Source organism: Macaca mulatta, chromosome 10 (assembly GCF_049350105.2).
Source record: "Macaca mulatta isolate MMU2019108-1 chromosome 10, T2T-MMU8v2.0, whole genome shotgun sequence".
Taxonomy (NCBI): domain Eukaryota; kingdom Metazoa; phylum Chordata; class Mammalia; order Primates; family Cercopithecidae; genus Macaca; species Macaca mulatta.
The window spans coordinates 116113513-116131824 of record NC_133415.1 but is presented as its reverse complement, the minus strand read 5'-3'; the positions used below and the strand labels follow the sequence as shown (position 1 = coordinate 116131824).

The window sequence follows — 18312 nt, the reverse complement described above, 5'->3', positions numbered from 1 at the left end:
TCCGCCTCAGGCCCCAGCCCCCCAGGCGCGCACTCGCCCGGTCGCCATGGAGACGCGTAGCCGCAACGTCCAACTCCCACCCCAGGTCCCGGACCGCCCCTGATCGCGGTGGCCGCGGAGGACAGCAGCATTTGGGGGCCGGGCGGGAGAAGCGTCCGTGCATCCGTGGAACCAAACTGAGGTGCTTCTGGGACGGCGCGTTCACCGGGGGCCGACAACGGGGGCGGGGCGAGTGGGGGCCTGGGGGGGAGCTGCGGGGCTGGAACCGCCCGGCAAGGGGACGGGGGTAGGAGGACCGGGGGCCATGGAGGACGGGCAGAGGGGCGAGGTCTACGGGGCGGGGGCAGAGGGGCCAGGACAGCTGGGGACCGGCAGGGGGACTCGGGTAGGAGGACCGGGGCAGCGGGTGACAGGCAGGGAGGCGAGGGTCACGGGCAGTGGGCAGCGGGGGACCGGCGCGGGGATGGAGGGTTGCGTCCTGGGGCCCGTGCTCCCGCCCTGGGGTCTGAGTCTCTCTTCCACCACCCGAGCCTTTGGGCCCTGGTGGGAGGCGGCGGGGTTAAGAGGGTCCGCAGGCCCCCACCCCTGCCACGCAGATGCCCCAGGGTGCAGGTGTGCAATGGTCTGCACTAGGAAGGTACACAGCTGAAAAAGTGATCACCTGTGGGAGGTTAGTTGCACGTAATTTTTTGTTTTGTTTTTACTTTGTTTTTTTCTGTGCATTCTATGTGTTCCTCATTGATCTGGTTGACTTTCGAAATGATGGAGAATAAACATTTTTATTGAGGTATAAGCTACACACTGCAAAACGTGCAGTTCAATGAGTTTTGACAAATGCATACCCCCACGTAATGTCTACCATAGTCAATTATAGAACATTTCCATCAGAGGCAGCCACTCTTCTGATTCCAATATCGCCATATCTTAGTTTTGTCTCTTCTGGAATATCACACAAATAGAGCTGTGCAAAATATACCTTCGTGATGGCTTTCCTTTAACGTGATGTCTCAGAGATTCAGCCACATTGCACGTACCCGTAACTGGTTCCTTTTTATTGCCGAGCAGTGTGCCATGGGAAACACGCCACTTCCTTCATTTATTCACACTTTGGACACTGGGGTCGTGTCAGTTTTGGCTAGTATGAGTAAAGCTATCTTGAAAGGTCTTTGTGTAGGCATATTTTTTCTTCCTCTTAGGTGATTAACTAGAAGTGAAATTTCTGGGTCCTGAGTAGGTGGGTATGGAACATTATTAAAACATGCTAAGTGGTCGAGCGCAGTGACTCACGCCTGTAATCCCAACACTTTGGAAGGCCGGGGCAGGCGGATCACCAGAGGTCAGGAGTTCAAGACCAGCCTGGCCAACGTGGCGAAACCTCATCTCTACTAAAAATACAAAAATTAGCTGGGCTTGGGGGCGCACACCTGTAATCCCAGCTACTCAGGAGGCTGAAGCAGAATTGCTTGAACCCTGGAGGTGGAGGTTGCAGTGAGCTGAGATTGCGCCACTGCACTCCAGCCTGGGCGACAGAGCGCGACTGCATCTCAAAACAACAACAACAACAAAAAAGATGGTAAGCATTTCACACTTCTGCCAGCGATGTGTGAGGTCCAGCTGCTCTGTGTGTCTGTCAACACTGGGTATTGTTGGTCTTTTGACGGCAGCAGGACTTGTGGGTACAAAATGGTGTCTCAATGCCGTTTATTTGCCCTCAGGAGGGAGTCACCAGTTCTTGCAGTAAGAAACCACTGGTGTGCACAGAAAGGAGAGGGCCAAGGTGATGTGCACAGGCACATCTACCAGCAGCATGGACACAAGTGGCAGTTGGAACAGTGTAGATTTCAGCACCGGATCTCATGGTCAGGACTGTGTGGGTGCCATGAGTTCAGAGAGTGGGAGCCATGTCCTGGATTAGTCACAGTGGGCTGCCTGGAAGAGGTGGACTGTGAAGGTTGAGAAGCTGAAAAGGAGGAGAGGAAAAGGGAAGGCAATCTTGGAAGGGGCACAGTTGGGGCCAACATCTGGCATTGGGTGACCAGTGGAAGCTGAACTTGCAGTTTTCTGATTGTAAAGCCAGTAGTCAGAGTGCTGCCTCATCAACCAGGCCCACCCAGACTCTGGGAGGTCTGGGGCTACCTCCACCCCTAGAGCAAGGCCCCAGTTCCTACAGCTCAGATCAGAGGCGTGGCCCTTCCAAGGACAGGGTAGCTCCTGCCTCACAGCATCCACAGCAGCCTCGCCTCTCCCTGCAATCCCTGGCTCGCAGTGGCCAACTCACAGCGGGGCCAAAGCTCACTCGGTGGCGGGATCTGGCAATGGAGTGGGGAATGGTGCGGAACCTGCAGCTGCAAATTGAAAACATTCTATTTTCCCATCTAAAATATTTAGATAATTTGTTTTTCTTCTAGAACTGCCAGCAGTCCATTAATTTTCAGTTATAGTAATGCGATCATCTCTGTGCTTTCCTCCCTGAGGCTCTTGAAGGTCTTGATGTGAATAAAATCAAACAATAATACAAAAACAGTGAAATGAGAACTTCTGAGTAAACGGCTGTGCAGAGCTGCCACAGGCAGGTGAGCAGGAATGAAGCTGCTGTGAGCCAGGCAGGAGTCCAGGTCACCTGTGAAGTCGTGGGACCTGTGGCAAAGCACTGCCTTTCCCTGGACTCAGGTCACCCATCTGTGGAACAAGGTCCCTAGACCCAGGTCACCCATCTGTGGAACAAGGCCTCCAATTTCCCTTTCAAGCCTACACTGGCTGAGCACTTGCCAGAATCGCAACCCTGGGCTCGATGAGGAAGAGCACATTTAAACCACACAACCATCCACTCTGATATGAACCCATTGTTCAGACGAGGAAGCCGGGGCACAGTACAATTCAATAATTTGCCCAAAGTGAAAAAGATGGTAAGTGGTGGAGCGAAGCTTTGCACCCAGAAGTCTGTAATGCCCTTTTTGGAAGGAGAAGGGTGTGTGGAGCCAGCCATCCACTGGGCCAGGGCCAGGCGTGCCCTGTGATGGGGAGATACAGCGTCAGTTCCGGGGTGAGGACCACAGAGGTTTCATTCTAAACACAAGGAACAGAGAAAGTGGGCAGGGCCTTGAGCACAGGTCCTCTGTGACCCTGTGTGGGCCTCACAGCCAGTCAGCCTTGTCCACAGCGTCCAGCCAGCTCCCAGCAGGGGTGGCAGAGCCTGAGGAGCAGCTCGAGCTACCCAAGGTTGGGGTGTGTGCACACACATATGTGCAGTGTGTGTATATGTGCATGTACGTGTGTGTGTGCGTGCATTTCTGTGCATGGGTACTGCATGTATGGGTACATGCCTTCAGGCTCATCAGCTTAGGGTCACCATACTGGGTCAGTTATGGGGCATCCCCAAGGGCAGCCGCCCTCCTAGGGCTTCCTTGCAAGGCAGGTCCTGCTGCATCCACACGTTGCATAGCTGCCAAGGCTGGGGATCAGACTATGGAGACACATGCCCAAAGTCCCACAGTGGGTGGCAGCAGCACACAGATGGGGCCCCAGGCCACCCCCACCCCAGAGGCCCCGGGCCAGCCTTGCTGGAATGCCTCCAGCATAGCCAGAGGGTCAGGGGCCCCAGGCACCATGTCCCTTCCTGCCTGATCCGCCCTCCACGGGGCCCCTGCACGGTCAAAGCACCTCCCACTCCAGCAATTTGTGCAGCTCTTGGGAAGCCCCGCTGTCTGCATCTAAGGAGTGGCCGGGAGCCTCCTGCATGGCAGGACCAACGGGCGTCTCGAAATGACTCTTGGTCTCGTCAACTGTCCAGGGCTCCAGGCCCCCATGAGAGGCGCATCTGGCCTTAGTGTCTCCAGAGCCCTTAGTCTCCCCCGGACTCTGAGCTCACCTTGAAAACTGAGGCTGGCCGGGCACGGTGGCTCAAGCCTGTAATCCCAGCACTTTGGGAGGCCGAGGCGGGCGGATCACGAGGTCGGGAGATCGAGACCATCCTGGCTAACACGGTGAAACCCCGTCTCCACTAAAAATACAAAAAAAATTAGCCGGGCGTGGTGGCGGCGCCTGTAGTCCCAGCTACTCGGGAGGCTGAGGCAGGAGAATGGCGGGAACCCGGGAGGCGGAGCTTGCAGTGAGCCGAGATCGCGCCACTGCACTCCAGCCTGGGCGACAGAGCAAGACTCCGCCTCAAAAAAAAAAAGAAAAAGAAAACTGAGGCTCAGCCCAGCAGACATGGTCATGCATCCAGCTGAGAGCCCCTCCCAGCTCAGCTCCTCCCATCCTGCATCCCGCTCACCTTTCTCCAGGGAGCACGCCTGAATGCTGGTGTTCCTCTAAATTCCCATGTTGAAATCCCAACCGCCAATGTGATGGTTTCAGGAGATGAGGCCTTTGGGAGGTGATGAGGTCTCAAAGGCAGAGCCCTCATGAATGGGATGAGTGCCTTCATAAAAGGGACCCCAGAGAGACCCAACCCCTTTTCCCGTGCAAGGACACGGAGAGGAGGTGTCAGCTCTTAGGCAGCAGCCCCTCATCCAGCCCAGAATATTCCCATGCCTTGATGCCTTGATCTTGAACTTCCAGCCTCCAGAACTGTGAGAAATGAATTTCTGTTGTTTATAAGCCACACAGTCTACTGGATTTTGTTACAGCAGCCCGAGCAGATTAAAACAAGCACCTCCCAAAGAATCACTGGCACAGCAATCCCTGTCTTCAGCCTCCAGGGAACCTGACCTACGACAGCAGCCCCCCCAGCTGGCATTCCAGCTGCCGTGTGCCGTGATGGGTGCCAGCATCTCTTAGTGGGGGTGAAGGGGAGGGGCCAGCAGCATAGCAAAGGGGAAATCCTCCTGGATCGTCGCCTTGCTCTCTGCAGCCCTCTCCATCACCAGTGTCAACCTGCAAGTCAGGTCACCTTGAGCCAAAGCCCCCCTCGCTGGGCTGCTCCGTGCTCAGGCTGCTCCACGCTCAGAGCTCCACGCTGCCTGGTACAGTCCCCAGAAGTTCTCCTGTCCAGTAGTTCCTTCTTTCTGCCCAGACCTCGCTCAGCACCGTCATCCTAGGAATAAAATCCCAGGAATAAAGTCGTCATTCCAGGCCTCCCAGGAACTTGGGTTCTGGTCTTGTCTCTGCCCCGCCCTCTCATGCAGCTGCTGGGGGCCTCCAACCCCTGCTCACTCACCCACGCCCTCTGCACCCTCCACCTGAGAGAATCCTGGTCACTCCCCTGGCCCTGCCCTGCCCCGTTGTCTGGGAGTGGCTGGAGGGCTGGCTCGTCCCCTCACCCCCTCCCTGTCTCTTGGTGTGTCCGGCCAGGGCTCACACAGAGGCAGCTCCAGGGAAATTCCTGTGGCTCAACTGCTGGGTCCTGCATTGCCACCATGATCACGGCCAGCTTGAGCGGTGACAGGTGGGAAGAAGTGGGGCAGGGGCGGGGGAGCTGACTCGCAGGAGGGGCTTCCAGGAAGGAGGGAGCCTGCAACCCCAGGGCACCATGGGGGCCTCAGAGGCTTGAAAGCCCCTCTGGTCCTGGGCAGGGCCTCCAGAGGGAGCACGGCCAGCAGTTTGGGGTGGACCTGCCCAGATTTTGTTTTCCGCTAAAGCAGGCACACGGCGTGGGCTTCCCTGCCACTCACACCTCGCTTGGTGGCTTTCTTGTGTCTCCTCTATAGCAGAGGCTCGCTCGTTCCTCTTAACCACTGGCGTGTCTTACCTTCTCTAACTGGCCTCTGATTGGAAGACAGAGTTCTGCTGTCACAATCATCATTACTTTGTTTTACCATCGATGTTGCAATGGACATACTTGTACGGTGACCTCTCTCTGTTTGTGCGAGTATTTCCACAGCATAGACCTCTAGAGGTGGAAGTGCCAGGTAAGTTCTGGGAGATTCCACCAAATTGTCCTCCAAACCCCGTGCCAGATGTGCTGATGAGAGAGTGCCTGTTCCTTGCATCCCCTCCCGGGCTTCCATTACCAAGGGGGCTGTCTCCGCCAGTCTCTAAGCACACACGTTACCATTGCTGTTTAATTTTCATCGTCTTAATGGTGGTGAGGCCAAGTAAACACACCCTGGCCATGGCGTGTCCTATGGATGCCTGTGTTTTTCTCTGCCCATTTTTGTCTCCTGTTGATCACCTTCCACCACCAGGTCCTTCTGAAACGGCTTTGTCCTGTGTCTGGAGAGAAGTACGTGGGGTTGGCCCAGGGTTGCCCATGATGATGCTGCCTTGGTCCTGGAGAGAAGCGTGCGGGGTTGACCCGGGGCTGCCCACGACGGTGCTGCCTTGGTCCTGGCTTCTGACCCGCTGCATGGGGGGACTACAAGTGGCTAGTTCCAGCCCTGTCTGACCCCACCCCGCTGCTGCCTGTGCATGGCGTCCGGGAAGAACTGGGGCCCAGGACAGAAGGAAATGGGAGGAATGTCAGGGTGTGTGCATCGCCCAGAAGTACAAATGTTGCTTGACAATTCTGAGCTGCTCTGTCCTGAGCTCCAACAAACTCGCAGCTGTGCTGAATTATGCGTGCCCACGGCGGCTAAGGAGTCACAGTTAAGAATGTGCTGAGACAGGGCCAGCTCCTCAGACTGCAGAACTGACAGCTCAGATCCTGGGGCTGTGACAGCTGGACCCACAGGGTCCTCCTGCTTTGGCCCCTCCCATGCGCATCTTAGCCAGGAATCTTTCCAGATTCTAGTTGCTAGAGGCAAAAATCTCAACCCCAAATGGCTTAGCAAAGGGAATGTATTGATTTGTGTGATGAAAAGTCTAGAACAAAGTTCAATTTCAGGTGTGACTTGATCCAGCAGCTCAACACTATTGCTGAGCGCTCTGTGTGCGTGTGCATTTCCATCTTCATCCTGAGATCCCAAGATGCTTCTGGCAGCTTCTAAGGCTGCAAGCTTCATGATTCGCCTCCAGCAAGACAAAGTAACCTTGCACCAGCATCCCAGCCAAAAGCTCACGCTCCACCCTGATGGGCCTAGCTGGGGTCGTGTGTCCACGTCCAAACAATCACCGGCCAGGAGGATAGAATGTGCTGACTGGGTGCCCTGGGCTCCAAGCTCCAGCCCTGAGGCCCATGTGGACTCAGTTTCCCCAGACTGTGAGGACCCCTAGCAGAAGACCAAGGTATTGGGCACAGAGGGCAAGGTATTGAGAGCCTTGCCGCAAACAGGCGCTGTGTGGCTGTGCTTCCATGCTCCCGAGGGACCGGGAGACTCTTCCTGTGCGATGGGAGTTGTTCCCATGTGTTCCCAGGCCCAGCTGGCTTCCAACAGCCAAAGCGGTACCAACGCTGGTGACCGACTGGTGGGCATTACCAGCTTCCCAAACTGGGCTGCTTCTCTTCTGCAGGACCAGGCAGTGTGAGGGTCGGGGGCAGGGACAGTGTGGGGAGAGAAGGGACTGGGCTGCGGGGGCACTGAGACATCTCCCCATCCAACCCCTGCCCAGGAAAGGGGGCGGGGCTTGTGCAGAGGCAGATAAACGCTTGACCTGACCAGCAGTTTAAAATATTGTTTCAGGCCGGGTGCTGCGGCTCACACCTGCAATCCCAGCACTTTGGGAGGCCGAGGGGGGCAGATCATCTGAGGTCAGGAGTTCGAGACCAGCTTGACTAACATGGTGAGACCCTGTCTCTACCAGAAATACAAAAATTAGCCAGGTGTGGTGGTGGGCGCCGGTAATTCCAGCTACTCAGGAGGCTGAGGCAGGAGAATCGCTTGAACCCGGGAGGTGGAGGTTGCAGTGAGCCGAGATCGCGCCAATGCCAATGCCTGGGTGACAGAGCGAGACTTCATCTAGAAAAAAAAAAAATAACATTGTTTCAATATTAAAACAAGCTTAAGTACATTACAAAGTGAAATTCAAGTGCATTTTAAGGATGAAATGGGAGCTCTTGGTGAAATCCCAAGTTTATAGCAGGCGGCTCTGGCTGGGCCAAGTCTCAGAAATGAGATCTGTTTCTTTAGAGACTTTGAGGAATGCTCACTGGGTCCCCAACTCACACCTCTGTTTTGAGATGACTTTGTTAATTAGTCATCCAACACCGCCCGTGTTGATTCATTCAACACTGACATTTCTGAGCGTCTGCTGGGTTCCAGGTTCTGCGCTGGGAGCATGTTGTGGGGCAGGCACAACTCAGAGTGTCCCCCTTCGAGGGATGACCAGACGGACGGCAGTGAACGCCACGAAGAGCAGGCGGGCGGCCCCGATGCAGGCCTTGGCCCTTCCCGGGTGCTGTAGGGTAGTGAGGAAGCAAAGGCCCAGCAGCAGGAAGGCTGGTGTGTTTCTGAGCCTGGAGAAGCCACAAGCTCGTGTGCTGGAGACACGGACAGCTAGGCATGTGCCTGGCCCTGAAGTCCCCGAGCAGCACAGTCTAGAGGCTCACAGCCACCGTCCCCACTACAGCCAGCAGCCGAGGCAACCAGAAAATGCACAGGGGCATGGCAAGCGGACGCCACGTGTCCACATCGCTAAGGACCGCACAGCCACGCAAACAAGCACACCACTGCCACCAGGACACAGACGAGTCTCATGCCGCACTGGACACGGTCTGGGCTGCGCCATCCACTTACATAGACCACCCCCCATAACAGGCGAGACCCACCAGTGCTGGGCAGGGGCCGACAACTGCTCCTGTCAAAGAAAACTGAATGCAGAGGCTGTTGGTTTGGACGGAGCTCCTGCAGGAGGCCCAACAGGCAAAACCAAAATGGAGTCACTCATGCTGCGGTTCCTAAGATCTGTATCTGACCGCCCCCACCCTTTCCAGAAACCAGGGAGAGATAGCAGCCAAGTCCCCAAACAGCCACCAGAAGCCAACAAGAAGCCGACATGATAAGGAAGTCACCTCTGCTTTAACCCTTTTTTTTTTTTTTTTTTTTTTGAGACGGAGTCTCACTCTATCCCCAGGCTGGAGTACAGCGGCGTGATCTTGGCTCACTGCAAGCTTTGCCTCATGGGTTCAAGCGATTCTCCTGCCTCAGCCTCCTGAGTAGCTGGGACTACAGGTGTGCACCACCATGCCCGGCTAATTTTTGTATTTTTAGTAGAGACAGGGTTTCACCATGTTGGCCAGGACAGTCTCTATCTCCTGACCTCGTGATCTGCCCGCTTCAGCCTCCCAAAGTGCTGGGATTACAGGTGTGAGCCAACGCACCCGGCCTTTTTTGTTTTTTTTTCTTTTGAGATGGAGTCTCGCTCTGTCACCCAGGCTAGAGTGCAGTGGTTCAAGCTCAGCTCACTACAACCTCCGCCTCCCGGGTTCAGGCAGTTCTCCTGCCTCGGTCTCCTGAGTAGCTGGGATTACAGGTATGCATCACCACACCCAGCTAATTTTTGTATTTTTGGTAGAAACAGGGTTTCACCATGTTGGCCAGGCTGGTCTCGAACCACTGACTTCCAGTGATCTGCCCCCCTCGACCTCCCAAAGTGCTGGGATCACAGGGGTGGGCTTTAATCCTCTGCTTTAACCTTTACAGGAAAAGTAACTTTGAAGTGACCAGCACGCCTTTGGTCTCTGTCTGCTTTCCTTGGGCCTCTTCTGTCTGTGAAACCGACCTCCCCTCAGCTCATTAGAGCGTTCGTTGTGTTTTATGGAAAGAGGTGTTGCCCGATTCTAGAGTCGCAAATAAAACCCAACTCAGATCTCGAAACTAAATGTGTTGTTTTGTCTCTGACACTCCTTCTGGGGGGGAAGCACTGACTGGGGGCCAGCAGGAGGGGGTTTCAGGGGAGCAGGAGGGTCTGTGTGTGGCCCCGTGGGTGACTAGTGACGAGGTGCAGCTTACTTCCTGCACACAGGTGTCTCCTGCTGAGGGCCCCCACCTGTCTGCAGGTGCGCCCTCTCCGTACCGCAGTCCAGGCGTCCTCTCTCTCTGCGCCTGCAGTCCAGGCGTCCTGTGCCGTTCACTCCCACACCGGGGTGAGGAGGCGCTGCCAGAGCCCCAGCCCTGGGGACTGGGAGTCCCAGGACCTGGAGTGAAACTCAGTCCTTCCACTTCTGAGCTGTGGGGTCACTCAGTGCGTCCCCATCCCCGTCTCCCATGGGTCACTCAGCGCGTCCCCACCCGTCTCCCGTGGGTCACTCAGCGCGTCCCCACCCCCGTCTCCCGTGGGTCACTCAGAGTGTCCCCACCCGTGTCCTGTGGCTTACTCAGAACGTCCCCATCTCCTGTGGGTCACTCAGCGCGTCCCCACCCCCATCTCCCGTGGGTCGCTCATCACGTCCCCACCTCTGTCTCCCGTGGGTCATTCAGCGCGTCCCCACCCGTCTCCTCATCTGCAGAACAGGAGAATGGATGTTTGCTTCCTCCGGGGGTTCTTGTAAAAGTAAACGAGGTGACAGGAGGATGATGGGGACGGAAGGAAGTCCCTGCTATGGCTGCTGTGGGGGCTTCTCAGTGCAGGGTGGTGCCTCCCGGGCTCCGGCAGGAAGAGGGAGCGGCAGAGACTGGGGAGGGGGCACTGGTGTTTCCTCCTCAAGCAAAATCATATGAGGCTGCTGGGCGCTTCCTGTGCTTCCAAAGCCAGGACATGGCCGTGGGGCACTCCTGAGTCCTTCCTGGCACTTCCCGCTCTGGTTTGAGTGACATCTCCTCCACAAGTTGTGTTCAAAGAGAGTCCCCCCCCCACAGCACTTAGACGTGTGGCTTCTGGGGGAACGGGACAGCACCTGTGCACGGGCTCCAGGTGGAAGGGAGCCCCCTCTGCCTCCCTCCTGGCACCATGTGAGGCCACGGCCTTTGACCCCCCTGGAGGAGGCAGCAATCAGGCGCCCTCTGGAAGCAGAGAGCAGCTCTTGCCAAGCAGCAACCCTGCTAAAGACTCAGTGCCGGACTTCCAGCCTCCAGAAAAACTCTGTGCTTACGTACAACCCAGTCCGAGGCGTTTGTTACAGTGACACAAACGGAGTGAGGCGCTCCCCAAACACGGACCCCACGCCAGACGCCGGGGCCTCCATCAGGAAAGACAGAGAGAGGAGAGGGAGGCAGAGGGAGGGAGGGGTGTGTGGCGCTGGCCTCCGGGGAGGGCAGACAGATCCACAGGCAGCAGCCTGGCTATCCTTCTCTTTGATTTTTTTCATTTGTTTAATGATCCGAATGCTTGAGCAAGAAACCCCAGCCTCGCCTGCCTCGGCCTTGCTTTTCTCTTTGATCCCTGAGTTGCTGAGATTAAAGATGAGGTCCCAGATGAGAGCTACCAAGATGTGGTCGAGCGGCCCTGGCCCCTGGGTTCCCACAGAGAGGGTCTGGGGAGATCCAGGGTAGGGGCTGGCTTAGGGCCTGGACTCACAATCCCGGGGAGGGCCAGGGCGGGGCCTGGACTCAGTGAGGCCTCTGTGTTGTGCTGTGTTGGGCTCAGGGCAGCCCTTCTCCTGCCGGGGGCTTCACGTAGAGACTCGTGCTGGGGGCCCAGGGGTCTCTTTGAGGGGCTCAGGGCAGCCCTTCTCCTGCCGGGGGCTTCACGTAGAGACTCGTGCTGGGGGCACCCAGGGGTCTCTTTGAGGGCAGGCGGCCAGTCCTGGGGCTTCGTGCCTCATCTGCAGCTGCCCCTGCTGCCCCCTCGAGAGGCACCGGCAGTGCCTGCCACCCAGCCGGGTCTGGGTTGCGCTATTTTGGTGTTGGCATTTACTCCTGGCGTCAGCCAGCAACCACGGGCACGGCCTTACCCCATAAGTGGTGCATCCCAAAGCTGGTGCAGCCCACGTTCTGCGCTAGAAGAGCCCACACCTGTGCCAGGAAGCCCTGCAGAGGCCGCAGCTGCTTCCAGGCACTAAATGTCAGCTTGACACAGCCTGGCACGGAGCTGGGTTCCTTCTGTGCCCACTCCCCATGGCTGTGTGGCCTCCCCGAGAGTCGGCTTTCCCCTCTGAAGACGGGATCAGGCCACCTGCCTCAGGGGCCGGGGAGAGCACACTGGGCAAGCACAGGGCGGGGTGCTCAGTCCCAGCTGAGGCCGAGGGGTGCAGTCTGCACTGGCTGGGCTGTTCTTGCTGGTGGCATGGGGCCTGGGGAAGGATGGAGCCTAATGTAGGCTCAGGAGGAGGGACGGCAGGCTGGGATCCGGAGGTGTCTGTGGGGCGGCGATGGCTGTGGGGTGGGCGAGATGAGCCACACCCACCCTTGCCATTGAAACTTCCTCTGCACCCAGGTGATCCAAGCTCCCAACCAGTGCAGTGGAGTGGCCGTGGTTGCAATCCCCTAGCCCCAGCACCCGGCTTTGAAAGCAGAGAGGCCAAGGCCCTCCCATAGATGGACGGAATGGCCAAGGCAGGAGACCACAGGAGCCCTGGTCCCACTGAGTGTCTCAGGAAGCACCCTCTCCCCTTACATGTATTTGCTCTCCTCTCAGCCGACGCTCTCTCTTCCTGAAGAGTGAGTGTTGTAGGGCGGGCAGGCTCAGGGCCCAGCCAGGGGGCGGCTGCAGCCAGGGCCAGGGGCATTGCAAAGCACCAAGAACTGAGGATACACGGGCTCAGGCTCTCAGCGTCCTGCCATCCGTCAGTAGAGCTGGGAGGGACACAGGCTGGGCCTCACCTGGCCAGAGGTGTGGAGGATGCAGAGACCTCTGACCGAACCGGCCACGTTTGCCACCACATTTGCCATCACACCCTGACGCCTGTGGCCACCCGTGCAGCTGGAGGCTGAGGAGGCAGGTGCTGAGCCAGGTGGGTGTCAGAACCGGGACTCAGAATCCTGCACGGCCTCCACTCGGTTCCCACCTGCTCTGCGTGGCAGACTTGGCTGAGGCGGAGGAGAAAGTCAGCCGACCCGCAGGAGGGCGAGGAGTGTGAGGCGTGCAAGGTGCACCGGAGGCTGCTCTCTGGGGACTGAGACACCTCCCGGGACTTCCCAGGCTCACAGCAGCCCCTGGGGAGAGAGGCCACACGTGTGCACAGGAGCCACGGGGATCTTCTTAAACAAGCTACGTGACCCCCCCAGGACAGGCCCATCGCCCAGAGCTCCCACCTCTGGGAAAGGACCCCGGACAGGAAGGACAGGAAAGCCCCGGGGCTGGTTCTGTGGTCGCGGCAACAGAAGCTGGAAAGGCGCGGCCTGGGGAGCAGGCTCAGGAAGACAGCCCGGTGGCTGGGGGCTCCCCTCCGGGAGCTGCGGCCATGATCCTAGCTGCCCCTCTGCCCCCTCAGCCGAGGGCTCACAGTCCCAGGGAGAGTCTGATGGCCACGCTCAGGCCGAGGCCACGTCTCTACCGCCAGCCCGAGGACGTGGTTGATGTGCCCCCGAGGTTGTGCACACACAGCCCGCATGGCCGCAAGGAAGCCATTGCAGGACAATCCGAGTGAGGGAGAGGCGGCACTGCCAATGGAAACCAGGCGATTCGGGGACAGAGGGCCCAGGAAGCTGAAGTGCCTCTGCCTCCGAGAACAAGAAGGCAGGGTGGGAAACGGTATTTCTGGTGAAGAAAAATTCCAAAATGGAGGTGGGGGGCCGGGTGTGTGCTGTTAGGGCTGGAAGTGGGGGGCCACACTGCTCTGCGGGGAGCTGGCATCTGGGTGGGTCCTGAGTGTGGGAACGGAGTTCAAGGGGTGGGGGATTGCGGGGAACAGGACCACGCGCACCGTGAGGGGCCAGGGAGCAAGAATCTCACCCAGGAAGCCTGGGCTGAAGCCAGATGGGAAGCAGCGTTGGCCACTCCCAGGCAGCTCCCAAGAAACCTCCGGGAAACGCCCCACCTGATGCAAGCATCCTGGGCTGCCCCTGAAGTCCAGCTCAGCCTGATTCCCACACTGGGAGTGCACATGGTGTTGCCCTGTTAGGCAGGATGTTCCTTTCGGGAAGGAGAAGCTGGGACTGGAGAGACCCGGGCCGGGCTCCGAGCCAGAGAGGGGCCTCTCTGTGTCTGCGGTAAACCGGAAACCAACAAGCAACCTTTTCTTCCAAAGGAAGAGCAGAGTCAGCAGCATTGCCTGTGGGTGCGGCTGAAGGGTCGGGCTGTGCTCTCCGTGGAGCCACAGGGATCGGCCTCTCCTTTTCCAGGAGTGTTTGCTGCAGTTGAAATTTCTCCCAGTTTCATCTGAAATGATCTACGGCAGTTCTGGCTGCTCTTGGTGACGGGGACGGCGTGTTCTGACAACAGAGGGGCCTTTGCACCCCGCACAGGCCCTGCGGACAGCTCTGCCGGGAACCCAGGCCTGGATTCCTCTTCTTTTCCTTTTCCTGTTGTTTCTGCCACAAGGAAGGTCTGCCCTGTGGAGCAGGCTGGGGCTGCTGCAGGTGTGGGAGAGCAGCATTCCACACCCCAGAGCCTCCTCCTCACCACTCCAAGGGCAGCAACTGAACGGTGGCCCCCAAAATCTAGACCTGGCACAGTGGCTCACGCCTGCAAACCCAGCACCTTGGGAGGCCAAGGCAGGCGAATTGCTTGAAGCTGGGAATTTGGGGCAAGGTTCTTTGCAGATGTGATTAAGGATCTTGACATAAGAGCATGCTGCATTACACAGGTGGGCCCTAAATGGCATCACAGGCCGGGCGCGGTGGCTCAAGCCTGTAATCCCAGCACTTTGGGAGGCCGAGGCGGGTGGATCACGAGGTCTATCCTGGCTAACATGGTGAAACCCCGTCTCTACTAAAAAATACAAAAAAAAAAAAAAAACTAGCCGGGCGTGGTGGCGGGCGCCTGTAGTCTCAGCTACTTGGGAGGCTGAGGCGGGAGAATGGCATGAACCCGGGAGGCGGAGCTTGCAGTGAGCCAAGATCACGCCACTGCACTCCAGCCTGGGAGACACAGCGAGACTCCGTCTCAAAAAAAAAAAAAAAAAAAAAAAATTGCATCACAAGCATCATAAAAAGTGACACACAGGAGAGGAGGAGGTCATGCAAAGGTGGAGGCAAAGACCAGAGCGATGCAGCCACAGGCTAAGGAAGCTGGGAGAGGCAGGAAGGACCCTCCCCAGAGCTTTGAAGGCAGTGCGACCCTGCCCACACCTGGCTGTTAGACGTCTGGCCTCCAGAACTGTGACATACTAAACTTCCATGGCTTTAAGTCGCAGGTTTATGGGAATTTGTTATGGCAGCCCCAGACAATGACTACACCAGGTTTACTAAGAAAGAAAAAAGGAGAAAATGCACAAGATCCTGGCCTGAACAAGCTGTCGCTCTCCTGAGTTTCCCTGCCCTGGCGGCCTTTCCCAGCTTGCCATTCCTCCCAGGAATACATGGGCCCCACTCGGCCTTCATTTGTGCTGACTGGGGTGGCTGTCCTTCCATAGCTGTCTTTCTCTGTCCTCCTCTGTCCATCACTGTCCTCCACTGTTCTCTGCTTTCCATCACTGTCCTCCGCTGTCCATCACTGTCCTCCACTATCTGTTGCTGTCCATCACTTTCCATCACTGTCCTTCGCTGTCCATCACTGTCCTCTGCTATCCTCCACTGTCCTTTGCTGTCCATCATTGTCCTCCACTGTCTTCCGCTGTCCATTATTGTCCTTTGCTGTCCATCACTGCCCGTCACTGTCCATCACTGTCCTTCACTCTCTGTTGCTGTCTATCACTGTCCTCCTCTGTCCATCACTGTCCTCCTCTGTCCATCACCTTCCATCACTGTCCATCACTGTCCTTCATGCCTCGGTAGGACCATCAGCTTTTACTCTCTGGAAACTGGGGGATATTTTCCTGCCTGGCTGCTCCAGCTCTGCCCAGAGTCCCCAAGGTGGGCAGGCCGTGGCATTCCAGCCCCCATTCCCCAGCCCCTTAGGTGACACACCTGTTGAGAGCCTGAAGGCAACCCACCTGTCCTCAGGTGTGACTCACGCTCACTGTAGTTTCCTGCTGCCCCGAAGTCCAGCTCTGGGCAAGGGTGGGGGCCTCCGACTACGGTCTTCCCACGTGGGATTCTGTGTAAGGATGGAGACGTGGTGCCATTCCACTTTTAAAGCTGTCGCTCTTAGGTAGAAGGAATTCTAACAAGAGCGAGGGCAGATGAAGTGTCTGAGAAAACCTCACCACCCACAGCTGGCCAGGCCCCAACAACTGACCTGGGCCAACTTACAACTGTGTCACCCATGAACCAGGTGTGGAAACGGAACCAGCCTCTGGAGGCTGCTCTAACGTCCATGCGGGCGACGCTGGTCCTCGTGGCTGGCTGCTGCCATCAGTGTGCACCAAGGCATGTGGAGTGTGGGCTGTGCATGGTGTGGGCCCTGTGCAGACCTGCTCTGCTGAACTCTCAGAGGGGCTGTCCTGACCCCTTCACCAGAACTCGTAACTTTGGAGCAGGTGATGCCCACGACGGCTCTTGGCTCTGACACTGGCTTCTGCAAGGGGCACTGGGGCATCGTCGCATCCTCAGCAAGTGAAGGCTTTTGCTTTCAAGAGGAAGCACAGGCAGCCTGGGAGGACAGAACCGCAAAGCGCACGCATGTCCAGGCAGCATCCCCTGAGAGAGACTGAGAGAGAAGGATCCACACACACAGGCAAGGCTGAGCAGGTGCCCCTCCCTCTGCCTCAGGACCTCAGCAGCCGGCTCCGGGCCTTCCTCTGCTTATGTGGTACTGGGCCTCTGCTTATGTGGCTCCTCTGCTTACGTGGCACCTTTGCAAATCATCTTCCGGGAGTCCACGTCCTTCCTTCCACCAATGGCTCCAAGTGCCTGGAGGAACCAGGGTTATGGGGGCCGGGGATGGTACCACTGTATTTAAAAATCAATGTCTTATATATTGTACAAATAAACATTAATTTTTTCGTATCTTTTAAAAATTGGGATACAATCCCCACACCAATAATATTCACCCCTTTAGAGTGTAGTGCCCAGTGGTCTGCAGTATATTCACACAGCTGTGCAACCATCACCACCATCTAATTCCTGAATATTCTTATGTCCCCAACACTGCAAACAACCCTTGGCTCCCCCTCCCTCCACAGCCAGCCACACCTTTGCTCTCTGACCTTTGCCCCCCACCTCCACAGCCGGCCACACCTTTGCTCTCTGACCTTTGCCCCTCCCTCCACTGCCGGCCACACCTTTGCACTCTGACCTTTGCCCCCCCCTCCCTCCACAGCCGGCCACACCTTTGCTCTCGGACCTTTGCCCCCTCCCACAGCCGGCCACACCTTTGCTCTCTGACCTTTGCCCCCCCACAGCCGGCCACACCTTTGCTCTCTGACCTTTGCCCCCCCACAGCCGGTCACACCTTTGCTCTCTGACCTTTGGCTCCCCCCACCCTCCACAGCCGGCCACACCTTTGCTCTCTGACCTTTGGGGCTTGGAAGCTACCCACCCCCCATGAACCTGGATTACAGATGTGCGGGGGCTCCCCCAGTGCAGAAAACCTGACCCTTGGTCTTCTGTTGACCAGTCCTGATCTCTGGGACTGCGGGACATACATCCAAAATTAGGAAGGCAAGAATCCTCAGTAATTCGTAAAATTGCCAGCGGGGCAGGAATTCAGGTTGCCATGGGAAACCCATCTCAGGCTCCTCAGACGGTGGGTGGCAGTCAGGGAGCCTTGCCCTGCCACTGAGTAAAGACGAAGTGGCAGCCCTGGCCCGGCGCCTACGGTGATCTCCTGCTGTTCTGCCCCCACAGGCTCCAGCTCACTGTGTCCAGTTCCTGCTCCTCTCTGGCCTAGCTGGGACCATCCCCTGCCTCCAGCACAAGCTTCTTCCGGAAGCACAGGCTTTACCAGGCTCAGCCCCATCCAGACCCCAGGACCTGCCCTGGACAGCTGGGACCTGCCTCCACCATGCACAGGGCCTCAGGCTGTTCCAACCCGCGGCTCCCCAAGCCCCTCCCGCGCAGGCAGCCGGCCGGTCCAGCAGTTAGAGCAGACCTGGCCTTCAGATCTCAGCCTTCCAGCAGAGGAGCTCCCTATGGGCAGCGGGCGAGCCCGGCTCACTCCCTCCTCCTGAGTCCTCGGCCCGCCTGCCCGTAGAGGGGACCTCTGAGCTCTGGACCCGGGTCCAGGACTTCTGCAAGTCAAAGAATCTCTGAGACTTTCAGAGAAAACGCCTCGGGGATGGGGGTCGCTCGGACCCCCCACGGGGAAGGTTGATGGGGATCTCACGCCGGGCCCAGGGCGGGAGCAGGTGCCGGGAAGGTCATCCTGGAGGAGGAGGCGGACGCCGGTCATTCCTGCCGCGTCCGGGGCGGGCTCCCCTCAGCTGCGGGTCTGTTCTGGGGCCTCGGCGCCGCCCCTCGCTACCCGAGAAGCCGCGCCATCGCCCCTTTAAGAAGGGTCCCCTTCTCCGGCCGGCGCGGAGCCCCCAGGGGCCGCAGGCGGGGGTTGCGGGGAGAGGCTGCGCAGCTGTTATCCGGGGGTGGGCTGGGCCGGGGGCTGAGGGGCGGGGGGGGCCGGGGGCCGGGACGCGGAGGGGGC

At 57.9% G+C, this 18312-nt stretch overlaps 1 protein-coding gene and 1 long non-coding RNA gene across 3 annotated transcripts; one reads left to right on the top strand and one right to left on the bottom strand.

Moving 5' to 3' along the window:
• Positions 1–31: 31 nt before the first annotated feature.
• LOC144332224 (uncharacterized) lies at positions 32–9632 on the top strand. 2 transcript variants are annotated; one of them, XR_013400119.1, is made up of 3 exons: positions 5095–5386; positions 5649–5849; positions 6126–9632. It is a non-coding gene; the product is annotated as an uncharacterized LOC144332224 (long non-coding RNA). The 2 variants fall into 2 exon arrangements; XR_013400120.1 differs by lacking the exon at positions 5095–5386 and adding an exon at positions 32–181 and having other exon boundaries at positions 5649–9632.
• Positions 9633–11418: 1786 nt separating this feature from the next.
• On the bottom strand, positions 11419–18298 carry LOC144332223 (uncharacterized). Its single transcript, XM_077952173.1, has 4 exons — positions 15973–18298; positions 15728–15831; positions 12948–14186; positions 11419–12848 (listed from the first exon to the last, which is right to left on the bottom strand). The coding sequence occupies exons 1-3, from the start codon at positions 16050–16052 to the stop codon at positions 13894–13896; spliced, it is 477 nt and encodes a 158-aa protein (XP_077808299.1). The 5' UTR covers positions 16053–18298; the 3' UTR covers positions 11419–12848; positions 12948–13893.
• Between the last annotated feature and the right edge of the window lie 14 nt (positions 18299–18312).